At 33.9% G+C, this 14,424-nt stretch overlaps 2 protein-coding genes across 2 annotated transcripts in view; both read left to right on the forward strand.

The window, feature by feature from the left end:
- The first annotated feature begins 535 nt into the window (after positions 1 to 535).
- On the forward strand, positions 536 to 2,222 carry LOC105142005 (phospholipase A1-IIgamma-like). Its single transcript, XM_011049439.1, has 2 exons — positions 536 to 1,147; positions 1,253 to 2,222. Exons 1-2 carry the CDS (start codon positions 587 to 589, stop codon positions 1,925 to 1,927), a joined length of 1,236 nt encoding a protein of 411 aa, XP_011047741.1. The 5' UTR covers positions 536 to 586; the 3' UTR covers positions 1,928 to 2,222.
- A 7,341-nt stretch (positions 2,223 to 9,563) lies between these two features.
- Positions 9,564 to 14,424, forward strand: part of LOC105142049 (phospholipase A1-II 4-like) — an 8,510-nt gene continuing 3,649 nt past the window's right edge. The window contains exon 1 of the mRNA XM_011049498.1: positions 9,564 to 9,798. Coding sequence (XP_011047800.1) covers positions 9,564 to 9,798 — 235 coding nt within the window. The remainder of the gene's footprint in view (positions 9,799 to 14,424) is intronic.

The raw sequence follows: 14,424 nt of genomic DNA on the forward strand, positions 1-14,424 counted from the left end.
CTCTACACCATTATATATATATATGTCCAATCCATATGTTTTTTGTGCCAAATTTGGTCGGAACACGATGGCCTCTTATTCCTCTTCACATGCAAGAGGCTGTATAAATAATGAGAAAATCCAAGAATTAATTAAAATAGTCTCCAAGCTAATCCAATCTCTCTAATCTCCACGTCCCCAATCAAATCTCTAGACCATCATTACCATTTGATTTTTCATGTGTTTTCCAAATTTTCAGTGCTAATGCAAGGCAACCAGTAAAATTTATTTTAGGCAGTTAAATATAATTTTGATATATTTTTAAGGAAATATAAATGTATAAAAATTGAATTTTATTAAAATATAGAATTAAGTACAATATCTATTTAAAATTCTCTTGCAACAAAATATCATCTTAAATTATTTTTTTTCTATACACGAGTTTTAACTTTTCCATGTGTTTCCATGTGAGCTTCAAATAATGGAGCAGACAGTAGTGAGACTCTATATAAAGCATGCAAAACCATGAAATATATGCACATCTCATTATAATTAACTTGCAAAAAAGAAAAGGCATTCAAGTTTTAACATTGTGAGATCCATTGATATGGCAAGCATGGCAGATAACTGGAAGGATTTCAGTGGTGCAAAGAACTGGGAGGGTCTTTTGGACCACCCTATCAACACTGATTTCCGCCGTTATCTTATTCACTATGGTGAAAGGGTTGGAGCTATCGGCGATGCCTTCAATTACGTGAAGGCATCAGATTCATATGCGCTTTCCCGTTATCCACCAGAAGAATTTTTCATGAATGTGAATCTACAGAATGGAAATCCATTCAAATACCAAGTAACCAAGTACTTCTATTTGAAATCAGATGACATTGCAGAGGTGCTTGAATTGGATCTCGAAGGGTCTGCATGGGTCGGTTACGTGGCTGTAACAACCGATGAAGGCCAGAGAGTCTTAGGGAGAAGGGATATTTTGGTATGCTGGAGAGGAACAATCTTGGCCTCGGAATGGTCACAGGATTTTCAATTCGATTTAACACCAGCTTCTGACATTTTTGGAGCAACCAACAATCCCAAGGTGCACCATGGTTTTCACAATGTATATGTGGCCAAAAGTTCGAAGTCCAAATACAATAAGACCAGTGCTAGGGAGCAGGTAAAAATAAATAAATAAAATCGATACTTAAATCCATGTTTTGTCATTGCCTCGAAATATATAATCATGTAATCTTATTTATTTTACTATGTTCGTACTGGACAGGTTCTTGCTGAGGTCAGAAGACTTGTGGACATGTATGCCCTCAACGGAGAGGAAGTGAGCATAACCGTGGCAGGCCATAGCTTAGGTGCAGCACTTGCAACATTGAATGGCGTGGACATGGTGGCCAATGGTTTTAACAAGCCATCTGGGTCGGACGTAGGATTTCCTGTCACAGTCTTTGCATATGCAAGTCCCCGCGTAGGAGATCAAGGCTTCCAAGATGTATTCAATGGTCTTACCACCGATCTTCATGTGTTGCGTATAAAAAACTCGAAAGATATTATTCCTCGTCTTCCACCAGTATTTTTGCTGGGCTACCAAGATGTAGGTGAAAAACTGGAAATTGACAGTATCAAGTCCCCGTACCTCAAGGATCCCAAGGCCCAACCCCATAATCTAGAGCTTTATCTACATACAATAGCAGGTTACCAAGGGCAAGAAGAAGAATTCAAGTTAGTGGTCGATCGTGATATTGCACTGCTAAACAAATCTCTGGACTTAGTGCTGGACAAGTATAACATACCCCCTACATGGTGGAATGTGAAGAACAATGGTATGATCCAAATAGACAACGGATTCTGGAAGTTGAATGATTATGTGCCGGATCCTCCTACTGAAGATGATGTTGAGGGGATCATTCTATCACTGGAAAACAGTATTCTGTCGCCAGCATGATACTAATCTTATTCAAAACCCTGGCAATTTCCCAATAACAGTACGTTGTCAATAAGCCAAGCATCAAATAATAGAACTTAATAAAGGTTCCATGCATCTCTAAGATAATAATAAATGAACAAATCCTTGTAGAAGTGGAGTAGTTCAGAAATGTGTATTTCGCATGTTGCTTTCTGGCAATTGTTGGCCTGCTTTGACCGTCTTAGATTATTGGTTTGCTAGTTAAGTCCAGCAAACTTGAATAATCTCGTATTGTAATCTGATATTCAATAAAGATGTGGATGCTTCAGCTAAATGGTCAAAATCTCCCAGTTCTCTTTAAAATTCTTATTTGCAGTTTTTCTTATTGGGAATGAAAAAATTTGGCAAAGATCTATCTTAGTGGGATTTGATCTAAATTTCTCTGTACTCGCTTTAATCATGGACTAAAATATATATAAAAAAATAAGGTTTTTAACCAAAGTTAAATCGTAGATATTTAAATGGATCTAAATTATATAATTTGTAAAGTTTAAGGACCAAAGTATATTTTCTTAAAAAACTTTGGACACATCACCCATTTTGACTACCCTTTTCATTTAGAGCCTCCTTCTTTCTATGTTGATTTCTCTTAAGAAATCATAAGTAATTGACATGCAATTTAAGTTTAAATTGCCAAAAATAAAAGTTTAAGGACTAAAGCAAGAAAATAAAAATATATAGTAAGTTAACGAGTATGTGAACAGTAATATATAATTTTCCTACTTATTTTAAAATGCAAGCATCGTCTAAGTATTTTATTTCACCAATCTAGTTTTGACTAGAATCTATAATATCTAGCTCATCTTTATTACTCTGAATACTACAAACAAACCATCAACGAAATATGAATGAAAAAGCGGAACTGCCTCTATAGAATAGCTTATAATTGCAGATCCAGGAGGGAAAAAGAAAATCTTTAAAGTGCTGTTTTCTTGAGATTTAGAACGGAAGCCAAAATTCTTGATGTTCGTTTTATTTACTGTTTAATCGCAAATCCAGGAGGGAAAAACGAAACCTGATCTTTTTTAATGTCATGTTTTTCGGATATTTGAAATCTAGAACCTTCTGTCTCTTGATTTATGTAAATGAAGTGAAAAATATTAGGATTTTGATATGCAAACTTGATAAGATAAAAAGTAAGAAATAAGATAAAATAAGAAATGAGACATATAAAAATTTACGTGGTTCATCCAATTTGGCTCCATTCATGGGCAAATATAAAAAAAATTTATTAAGTAATGTGAGAATTACAACTTTTTTCTGATAATAGAAGAACAACTAAGAATCTCTCTATTTCTAGGATAAAATACCTTATTTACTCTCTCCCAAATACCTCACAACTTTGTAGGATTACTCTCTCTTCACTCTCCTCTTCTTCTCTCTATCTTGGTATGCAAAACAAGCTTGGAGGCATTGTATATTTATAGGCAAAAATGAGGGGACAAAGGCTATAAATTATGACACCAATTATGTCACAAGTTATGCCAACAACTTGTCTCCACTCATACTCCACCAATTATGCCAACAACTCCACTAATTATGTCAATAACTCATATCCAATTATGCCAACAACTCCACTCATTTTTATCTTTCACCAATTAATTAAGTGGTGGCTTTACATTCTCCTACTTTAAAACTTTGATGATTTAATCAAGTCTTCACACTTGATCATATGTTATTCTTATATCCTTTTTATACTTGTCATCTTCATATTGCTTACGTTTCTACTAAACCATAAGAGGTTCTGCACCATATATACTTATCAGTATTGACCAGTTTGGTCAAAATATCTGCTGGATTTTACTTTGTGTGAACCATCTTCCACCACTTCTTCGCGAACAAAGTGATATTGAACATCTATGTGTTTTGTTTTTGAATGAAACGTTGGATTCCTTGTAATATGCAAGACACTTTGATTATCAAAATATAAAAAAATATTCTCTTGTTTATGCCCGAGCTCCTCTATAAGTTTCTTCATCCATATTTCTTCTTTACAAGCTTATGTAGCTGCTATATACTCAGCTTCTGTTGTAGATAACACTACAATAGTCTGAAGTTTAGAGACCCAGCTCACAGCTCCTCCTGTAATTATGAACACATAGCCTATAGTAGATTTTCTTTTTTTAAGGTCACCAACAAAATCTGAGTCAACATAACCTCTGACAGTAAATTCTGATCCTTCATAACATAATGCGGCATCTGAGGTACCCTTAATGTATCTCAAGATCCTCTTAATAGTATTCCAATGCTCTCTACTAGGATTTGCCATGTATTGACTAGCTGCTCTCACTACTGTGCAATGTCTGGTCTTGTACATATTATGGCAAATATTAAAATTCCCACTGTTGATGCATACAGTACTCGAGACATCTCCATCCTCTCTGTTTTATTGCTAGGAGACATACTTGAGGATAATTTAAAGTTAATAAGAAGTGGGATGGAAATTGGCTTACAATAATGAAGCGTCACAAGATCTTCTTCAAATAATTCTTCTAAGAAAGCCAAATCTTTCTTTTACTTCTGTCTCGGTGAATTTTCATCCCTAGAATCTTGTTTGCTAGTCCCAAGTCCTTCATATCAAACTCCTTAGCCAACTGTGCCTTCAATTCTTGGACTCGATCTTTGTTAGGGCCTATCACCAACATGTCTTCTTCAAACCTCTTGTAATACGTACAATGGTCTGAACTAAGTTTGTTATACCTAAGGCTAATTATGAAGGAATCAAATATCTTGTACCAACACCTCGGCACCTGTTTGAGACCGTATAGAGATTTGTTCAACCTGCAAACCAAGTTCTCCTTGCCTGTTTCAGCAAACCCTCTAGTTAGAGCATATAAATTTCTTCTTCAAGTTCTCCATGAAGAATGCAGTTTTCACATCTAATTGCTCTAAGTGAAGATCAAATATAACACACATTGTTAAGAGTATTCTGATTGTAGTAAGTCGTACCATCGAAGAAAATATCTCATTGAAGTCTATTTCTTCTTTCTAAGCATATCATTTCACAAGCAATCTTGCATGATACCGTTCCACTTGATCATTGCCACCACGCTTTATCTTGTAAACCCATTTATTATCAATGACCTTTCTTCTTTGTAGTAGTGGAACAAGATCTCAAGTATTATTCTTGTATAGAGCTTCAATCTCCTCTTGCATTGCTGTCATTGACATAGATACATCTATGTTTTAGATAGCCTTGTGGAAAGTTGATGGCTCTCCATCCTCTTTTAGAAGACAGTATGCAATGTTGCTCTTAGTAACATAATCTAAGTGTCAAGCCAGTGGTCTTTTTTCACGAGTCGATCACCGAACTTCAGGAGTTTCAAACTCTATTTGTTCTTGCTCTGGTGCAGCTTCAGAAAAAGTATGATTCTGAGTATTTTTCATCTACACTGTTGTAGTCTCCTTTATAATACTATTATGTTCTTCCATTTGCATTTTACCTTCTACAAATATGACATCTCTACTAATGACTACTTTATAGGAAATGAGATCCTATAAGCGATGCCTCTTCACTCCATCAGCATATCCCAAGAATACATATTTTCTGGATTTTGAATCCAGCTTGCTAACTTCTTGTGTATTGTACATCACGTACACAGGACTTCCAAATATATGCAATCAAGAATAATCAGCTAGTTTTCCAGTCCACATCTCCATCAGCGTCTTCAACTTAATTGCAATTAATGGAGATCGATTTATCATATAACAGGCGATATTGACTGCTTCTATCTAGAATGACTTTCCTAGACCTGCAGCCTTCAACATTGTTTTTGTTCTTTCTAATAAAGTTATGTTCATCCACTGTGTCACTCCATTTTGCTGTGAAGTGCATGCTGTTGTGAACTGTCTTTTGTTACCTTCATGTTGATAGAAGTTATCTAATTCATCACTAGTATATTCTCCTCCATTATCAGTCCCCAAACACTTGATCTTCTTTATAGATTCAAGTTTTACTTGTGCTTTGAAAATTTTAAAGACTACAAGCATGTTTGCATTACTTCTAATTGGATACACCCAATATCTCTTAAAGAAGTCATTTATAAATGATACAAAGTTTCTTGCTCCTCACAAGGATACAGTCGGTGCTTGTCAAACATCAGAGTGAATCAGGTTTAAGATGCATTTGCTCTTAGTTGTTGATGTGCTAAACTTTAACCTATGCTGTTTATTTGTAACATAGTACTCACAAGAGGATAAAGTAACCTTTGTAAGCCCAGGGAGTAACTTCTGATCAAAGAGAATTTTCAAACCTTTCTCTGACATGTGGCCTAGTTTTTTATGCCACATCATCGTCTTCTCTTCTGCAGGACTGGCTGATGTAATTAACGCTTCTGCCCCATGATGTGTTGCTCCCATTAACCCAAACATGTTTGCAACTTTTTTCTTGCTTTTAAAAGTATCAGCTCTCCTTTGACAATTTTCATTATTTCATTGCCTGTTTGGATCTTATAGCCAAGATTATCAAATTATCCTATGAAAAAAAGATTCTTCTTTAAATCTTTTATATGTCGCTCTCCTGAAATAGTATGAATTAAGTCATCATACATCTTTAATTTGATGGTGTCAATGCCAACAATCTCTAAAGCATGATTATCACCCATGAACATTGTGCCTCCAGAGATGAGTTCATATGTATGGAATTAATCTTGATTAGGAGTCATATGTCATGTTGTTCCTGAATCTATTAGCCAGACCCCAATAAACTCTTCTTTATCTGTAAAGATTGTCATTGCTTCACTGTATAAAACTTCTACATCTTTCGAGGTGTTTGCAATACATCCTTGAGGTTTTGATGACTCTACAGTATTCTGTATACCCTTTTTAAACCAACAATCCTTTTTGAAGTGCTCTTTCTTGCCACAGTTGTAGCATTTCACAATCTTCTTACTTCTTGATTCCCTTGCCTTTGACTTCTACTAGAGCCACGCTCTATTGATCTTCCTCTTGACACCAATAATGCCTCTGCTTGGTTTAAACTTTTTCTATCTCCTATGTTTTTGTGCCTATTTTTTTTCAAGATAACAGCTACAACATCATCGAAGATTAAATAGTTTGAGAGAATATTATTGGTTAAGTTGTTAATGACCTGATCATATGAATCAAGAAGACTTTGAAGTAAAAGCTCTACACATTTATTTTCCTCTATTTGTTGACCCAACATGGTGAGTTGTGAAAATAGAGTTATTATTGTATTGATATAGTCAATCACCGATGTGGTTTTTGCCATTCAAAGGGTATAAAATCTTCGCTTTAAGAAAATCTTATTGTGCAAAGACTTGGACTTGTATAACTTTGTTAGAATCTCCCATATCTCCTTAACTATTTTATTCTCCGCCATACTTGATAATATTTCATCGGCTAATGCTAAATGTATGTTAGCAATATCATTGCCATTCATCTCATTCCATTTTGCATTATTAGTGATCTTCTCGGGCCAATCCCTAATTGCTGCCAAGCAATTATCTTTCCTGTAAGTTCCCAGTAAAGATTGGAGGGGTCACAAACGGTCTTGTTTAAAATCCAATCTCCTTAGACAGAACTTCCTAAATTGTATTTAATCACCGCACTGACTTTCTATATACGCCAACAGTAACGTATGTGAACAGTACTGCATGGATGAATAGTGTCATAGACGTGAATAGTAACTGCATACACGAATAACTTTTGTGTATTAACAACACCAACTAGGAAGGCTTTGATACCACTGTTAGGATACTAGCATACAAACCCGATAAGACAAAAGACAAGAAATAAGATAAAATGAGAAATGAGACATACAAGAATTTACATAGTTCACCCACTTTGGTTATGTCTACGAGAAAGTATAGAAAGATTTTACTAAGTAATATGGAAATTACAACCTCTTTCTAATAATAGAAGAATAACTAAGAATTTTTTTATTTTTAGGATAAAACACCTCACTTATTCTCTCACAAATACCTCACAACTTTATGGGATTACTCTCTCTTCACTCTTCTCTTCTTCTCTCTATTTTGGTATGTAAAACAAGCTTGGAGGCATTGCATATTTATAAGCAAGACTAAGGGGATAAAAGCCATAAATTACGGCACTAATTATGCCACAAGTTATACCAACAATTCATCTCCACTCATACTCCACCAATTATACCAACAACTCCACCAATTATGTCAACAACTTATCTCTAATTATACCAATAACTCCACTCATTTTTGTCTTTCACCAATTAATTAAGTGGTGGATTTATAAAGAGAGCATTATCTAAAAGATGAAGAAGCAAGAAACAAATAGAGTGTTTAAAGAGGCAACTTTTTAAGATTGAGATTGCTTTTTTACTTTTACATTTTGTTTATGTTGTTTTGAGGCAAAACTCAAAACTTAAATGACCCATTTTCTAGTTTGAGTTCTTTTCTTGTAATTTGAATCCCAAAGCAAATCTTGGCCTTTAAAAATCTCACTTTAGGCTTAAAGATTTGATTTTGGAGGAGAATCATGAGTTCTGTATTTTTTCACAAGTACTCAAGTCCTATATCAAGGAGATTTTACACTCTGCTTTACAAATCTTTAAGCCATAATAGGAGGGTTTTACAAATTTTTCTTTCTTCGGAATATTTTGTTACTCGAAGGCTAAAGCCCAACTTTGGTTTCTTCCATGCCGGTGATGCCCAGTTGTGTTTAAGAAATAAAATCTTCATTTTGTATGAATTATGAAACTACACTTAGATTTGGGACCGCTTCATCGAGCTTCTCGTCCCATCAAATTTCAGTTTTAAAATTACTACTCTTATAAATCCTCTTTCTTATATAGTATGGCACTTATATTTCTCCCTCACCTTTCCCTCTCCATCTAAAATTTGCATGTTATTTATGCAAAATTTATCAATTTTATTTCATTATGCGTGAAATTACTTGTATATCTCGTACTCTTTAAAAATAAAACAAACTGAAACAAGTTTTATCTTGCTTTAAATCTCAATTCATTCTAAATTTCTCAACCAAATTTTAGCCAAGATGTTCCAGTTTCATTTCATCCATTTGGTTCCGAGCAATAATGTTTTTTCGTATTTGTTTTCCTTTTTTTAATCTTTTTTTTTTCTAATTCCATTCTTCAACACTTGATTTACTATATATTAGACTTCATAATTTATTATGATTTGCCTTCTTTGTGATTATCTTGTTAAGAATAAGGATCAACATAATCACCACTCCAAATAACATGCAAAAGAGTCATTGTGCTTGACGTTGAAGACGTTGTTATTACACTTTGCATACAGAGTGTAATAGCTTGGCATAATCCTATTATTATTGTTTTTAAGTTTTGAATATCTTGTAAATCTTATCTCTTGTAACAAACACATAGATATCTCTATTTATCTCTTGTAACAACCTCACTTATATAAGAATGACATTACACATGTCTCTAGTAGTAAAACCAGAGTGTTTTCAATTCTTTTATGGAATCAGAGCAATTATAGCTCATACTTCTATTGATCCTATGTCTCTCACTACAGATTCTTCCTTCTCTTCCATTGTATTTCATCTTCCAACTCAAGTTATCTCCATCAAACTTGATGGAACTAATTTTCTTGCATAGAGTGCTCAATTACTTCCTTTATTTCGCGGCTATGGCCTCATGGGAATAGTTGATGGTTTCGAACCCATCCCTCCCCAATTTACCAGCACTAAACATAAAACCCAAGGTATTCTTAATCCTGGTTATGTAGTTTGGCAATATAAGGACCAGACAGCACTTGGCTGGATTATATCTTCTTTATCTCCTGTAGTGGTTTCCACCATTTATGGTCTTGAGACCTCTCGGTTTGCTTGGCAAGCTTTTGATGCACGTTTTGATACACCCTCCACATATCGTATTTGTCTTATCAAGAGAAAGCTACAATCTTTACAACAAGGCTTTATGCCTTGCTAACAGTTTTTGGATGCAGTTAAGTCCCTAGCTGATGATTTATCTACCGTTGGGAAACTGATTGATGACACGGATTTAATTCTCTTTTCATTCCTTTGTGACAACATATATGCTTCTTGCTAAGGAGAAATCTATGTCATTCTTAGATTTCCATGCAGAGTTCCTGAACTTTGATCTTATACAAAAATTCTATAGTCAAACTATTCAACAGGGGGCAGGGTTTTATGCTCTCTATTCGCATAAACCTAGTTCAAATCAGGCTTTCGTAACAAAAAATAGAGGGGTCATACTAATAAAATGTCAGGTAAGGAGATAAAATGTGTAAATGTCAAAACCAAAGTCTTGTTACAATAGACAAAATGGCTCAAAACCCTAAGTTTTCTCAATAGAAAATTGATGTACTTGCATTAATTATGTTGGTCTTAATTTGATTAGTTTGATGTCATTCTCAAAGCTGTGTTAAGAGGCATTAGATTCTTGGTTAAGCTGGAGCATGATTTTTATTTTTCAAAGAAGGTGTCTGATGGTGCATGATTTTTATTTTTCAAAGAATATGCCACCCAAGTGGCTAGATTTAACTTGATCTCTCTTCTTCTCTCATGCACATATTTTGTCCCTCTTTTATCACCACACAAGTCGTCCAATACCAAGCACATACCTTAATATATTTCTTCATTTGTTGTGCAACACACCTAATTTTTTCTTGTGCACATAAATTTTATAGTTGCAACGGTTAGCCACCATCTCAATTGTTAGTGCATGGCAAAACAACCACCCATGAAATATATAACAATCAACGAACCACAATGGCTAGCTAATAGCTTATAAACTCCTCAACCAATATCCAGCTCCAATTTTTCAATAAATAATAAGTTTTGTTCTACATGAATAAAGCTTCAACGGTTGGGTGTACAAATAGTGGCAGTCACAAGGAAAAATAAAGATCTCATTTAGGTCGCACAAAGCCGCACAAACACCATGTACAACTATACTTAGATGCACACATTTTACACCCTTTTTTTTTCTCTTTTCTTAAATTATTTTCTCCTCCTACACTTGCTAACTTAAACATCAGAGAGTTCTTTGTCCCAATAAGAGACTGGTTTTTAAAGAACAACTCAATCCAATATGTAACCAAGGAAAGCCTATTTTTAATATGAAGTTTTTTCATGACTTCATCAATTGCACTTTGAAACCAGGAAAGAAAAAAAACCTAATTCATTCTCATTTTACTTCTCACCAAAATTCTTTTCATACCTGATAAAACTTTAAAACAAATGAGAATAATTGATCTTTTCACCAGATAAACTCTGGCCCCTCCAAATCTTCACCAACTCTCTCATCAGGTGCAAGTGCTTAACAATGCTTTTGTAACCATATAAGAGTAATTTAACACTCTTCCATTCCATCAATATGAAATACAAGCTCCAATATATGCACTGAGTGCATAAAGATAACTCAAGTCCCCTAAAATAATAGCACAAAACAACGTGTAAAGTAGGCATAATATTCTAACTTTTTAAAAGAATGTACACTTCTCAACCAACCTTATCTATAAGAATGACTATCACCATTAATCTTCTTATAAGTCTTAATTTTAATCATATGCTCCATAAAAGACCTAGATACGAGACTTCACTAATACTTAAAAATAAGTATGAACACCATTTCCATTAGGTGGAAGACTTTCTACTTTCAAGAACTATAACACCACAAGAGCCAACTTGGATAATTGTGATGGCCATATAAATTCAAGAGAGCATATACAAAATATCAAAAACATCCTAGAGCTTGTAACACAAAAAGTGATGCCATATGCAAAAATTTTCTTATGACTTTTTATGAATTTTTCAAGATGTGGTATCACAACCTTAAACCTGGTTCTATCATTAGCCTTTATGATCCTTACATAAAGCTCATCTTTCATTTCAATTCAAGCATTCTAGCAAAAAAAAAAAAAGGCACCATAACTCTTCACCATCACACAACGAGAATATGAAAGCACCAAGGTGTATCTCTAGAGATTTAATGAAAAAATGCTAAATATAGAGAATTTTTTCGAATTCATTGCCATTAAAGCCTTGATTAGTAGAGTCTAGAACTAATTACTATGGGAATGCCTGTACAATCTCCATGACAAAATACTTGCCAATATAAAATAAATAATGAAGAACCATATTCAAGTAGAGGAAACAAGGGTGACCAAGAAGGGGCACCCTTGCTTTTAGAGAGAACAATCTTCACAACGTCATTAATTTTCCACCATAGCATTAAAAAGGAAAACCAAGAGACATATTTATGATTGCTTAACATTTAACTGAGCTCTTGACTATACACCTTTGACCACCATATGTATTGAGATGTTAGCTATTATCCAAGAAAAAAAATTATATAATATCCTCATTCGATAAAAAAGCAGCACAAACATGAGAAACTATAATAATTTTTATCTCTTTCATAGTGATAATAAACATGACATTGAGTGTTAGCCTTATGGCTATGATAATAATTTAATTATATGTTTTGATGATAAAATATTCGATATAATTTTGATATATGCATATTATATTATTAATATCATAAATAAAGATATGTTGATATATATATATATATATTATTATATGCCAGGGTTCGTCTATTTCGATAGAAAAACCACAATTTCGAGAGACTAGACCAAACCCACTTTAGGAACTTAAAGGCTAGGAAACTGAAGCACGTTTGAGGCAATAAGGGATTGAGTGGGGACAGACACCATCCCTGCAGAATGGAAAGAAGGCAATCCAACTTAGTGAGCTCGAACGCGCGACCATGGAGACTCATTCTTTGGCGGTGCAGAATTATAAAGCGGAATACCGGAGTGAACGGATAGAGATGCAGGTGTCTTGCTTACTCAGTGGCATCCACAGCTGGATTCTCTCATTTTTTTAGGTATGAATCACTTCACGGTAGAGAAGAGTATTCACTACGACATATACCTTGACCATAAATCGAGTGTAGGGCAGCGGGCAGAGGCTTGTTGATTTACAGCTCTCAACTTCATAGTGCCAGTTGTAGGGCTAGGTTACCTAAAATATATAAGTGTAGGCTCTGTTCCACAATCTCAAAACTCAAATCAATATCAATCGAAACAGCTGTCAAAAATCTGGTGTGTCACCTCCCTGCCTAAGATCAAAACGAGTGGTTTGAACAGAATCTCATCAATGATTCATGGGGTACACTCCTACCTACATAGAATGAGGAGGAAAGGGGCAACTATATATACGATATTTGTGGAATATATATATATATATATATATATATATATGATATTTGTGGAAAACAGATTTGATTTCCTTCATGTGCTCTAACTATCCCAAGGTAGCCGTTGTCCCAAGGTAGCCGTGGACTAGGTGAAGCAGTCTCGAATGCCTTCTGTAGGGCTAATGTCAGCCTTCCTCCTTATGGGGCAACTCTGAGATGCTCGCTTTCTCTACTAGCTCATCAACTCCTGTCCTAGGGCAATACATACTCCTACCAACTTATATATATTGCACACACCCTTCCCTTGTAATGATATAAACATGTTAATAACATTTAAGAAATCATCATATAAGCAAGGGAAGGATTCACAAAGGTCAAGAACTGAGATTTTTTTTAATAGTACTAGATCTTTTTAAAACACTTTATAATACCCACATAACCTAAAAAACTAAAAAACCAAAGAAAAGAGGAAAATATATTTTTATTAAATGTTTCTTTCTAAGCTCTTTTAGCTATTCTATCTCTTTTATGCTTTTAAATAGTACTAAATTACAAACCTTTTAATAGGTATAAGGTTTTAAATAATAAAAAAATTAAATTAATACAAAAAAATCATAATCTAAACATGAATTGTATTCTATCAATTAAACCTGTAAACCGATTCAACTTATTTCATTTGATGGACTGATTCTTTTATTTTTCAAAACCAAAATCTATTTTACTTTCAATACTGATAATATCATTGCTAGAAAGTATAGGCAATGCCCATTCTTTCTTGGACCATACATAGGAACCATAAGGCCTAGTGGTTTTACCAACTCGAGAGTATTTGAGGATGTTTGGAAATGTGGTTGTGATTGCTTTTCAAAGTGTTTTCACTTAGAAATACATTAAAATAATATTTTTTATTTTAAAAAAATTATTTTTGATATCAGCGCATCAAAATGATCTGAAAACATAAAAAAATATTAATTTAAAGCAAAGAAAAAAATAAAAAAATTTAATTTTTTTAAAAAATACTTTTAAAACACAAAAACAAAAACAAGTAATGTAGAAGAGGGCATGCCAGTCAAAGCGAGCAGTAGATGATCTCGAGGTTGTTTGGGATTGTAGTAACGGTGGCGGTTCAAAATATTTTTTGCTAATAAATACATTAAAATAAAGTTTTTTAAAAAAAATTATTTTTAACAACAACACATCAAAACAATATAAAAATATATAAAAAAATATTATTTAAAATAAAAAAATTAAAATTTTTAAAATATAATTTTCACCACCACGTATCAAACACACAAATAATCAAAGGAGTAGGATTATGTGTTGGTGATGG

Source organism: Populus euphratica, unplaced genomic scaffold (assembly GCF_000495115.2).
Source record: "Populus euphratica unplaced genomic scaffold, PopEup_1.0 scaffold193.1, whole genome shotgun sequence".
NCBI classification, from domain to species: domain Eukaryota; kingdom Viridiplantae; phylum Streptophyta; class Magnoliopsida; order Malpighiales; family Salicaceae; genus Populus; species Populus euphratica.

Coding starts and splice junctions, on each gene's coding strand:
- LOC105142005 (XM_011049439.1), top strand. CDS start 587: ATGGCAAGCATGGCAGATAACTGGAAGGATTTCAGTGGTGCAAAGAAC. Junction 1,148..1,252: donor AGACCAGTGCTAGGGAGCAG/GTAAAAATAAAT, acceptor CGTACTGGACAG/GTTCTTGCTGAGGTCAGAAG.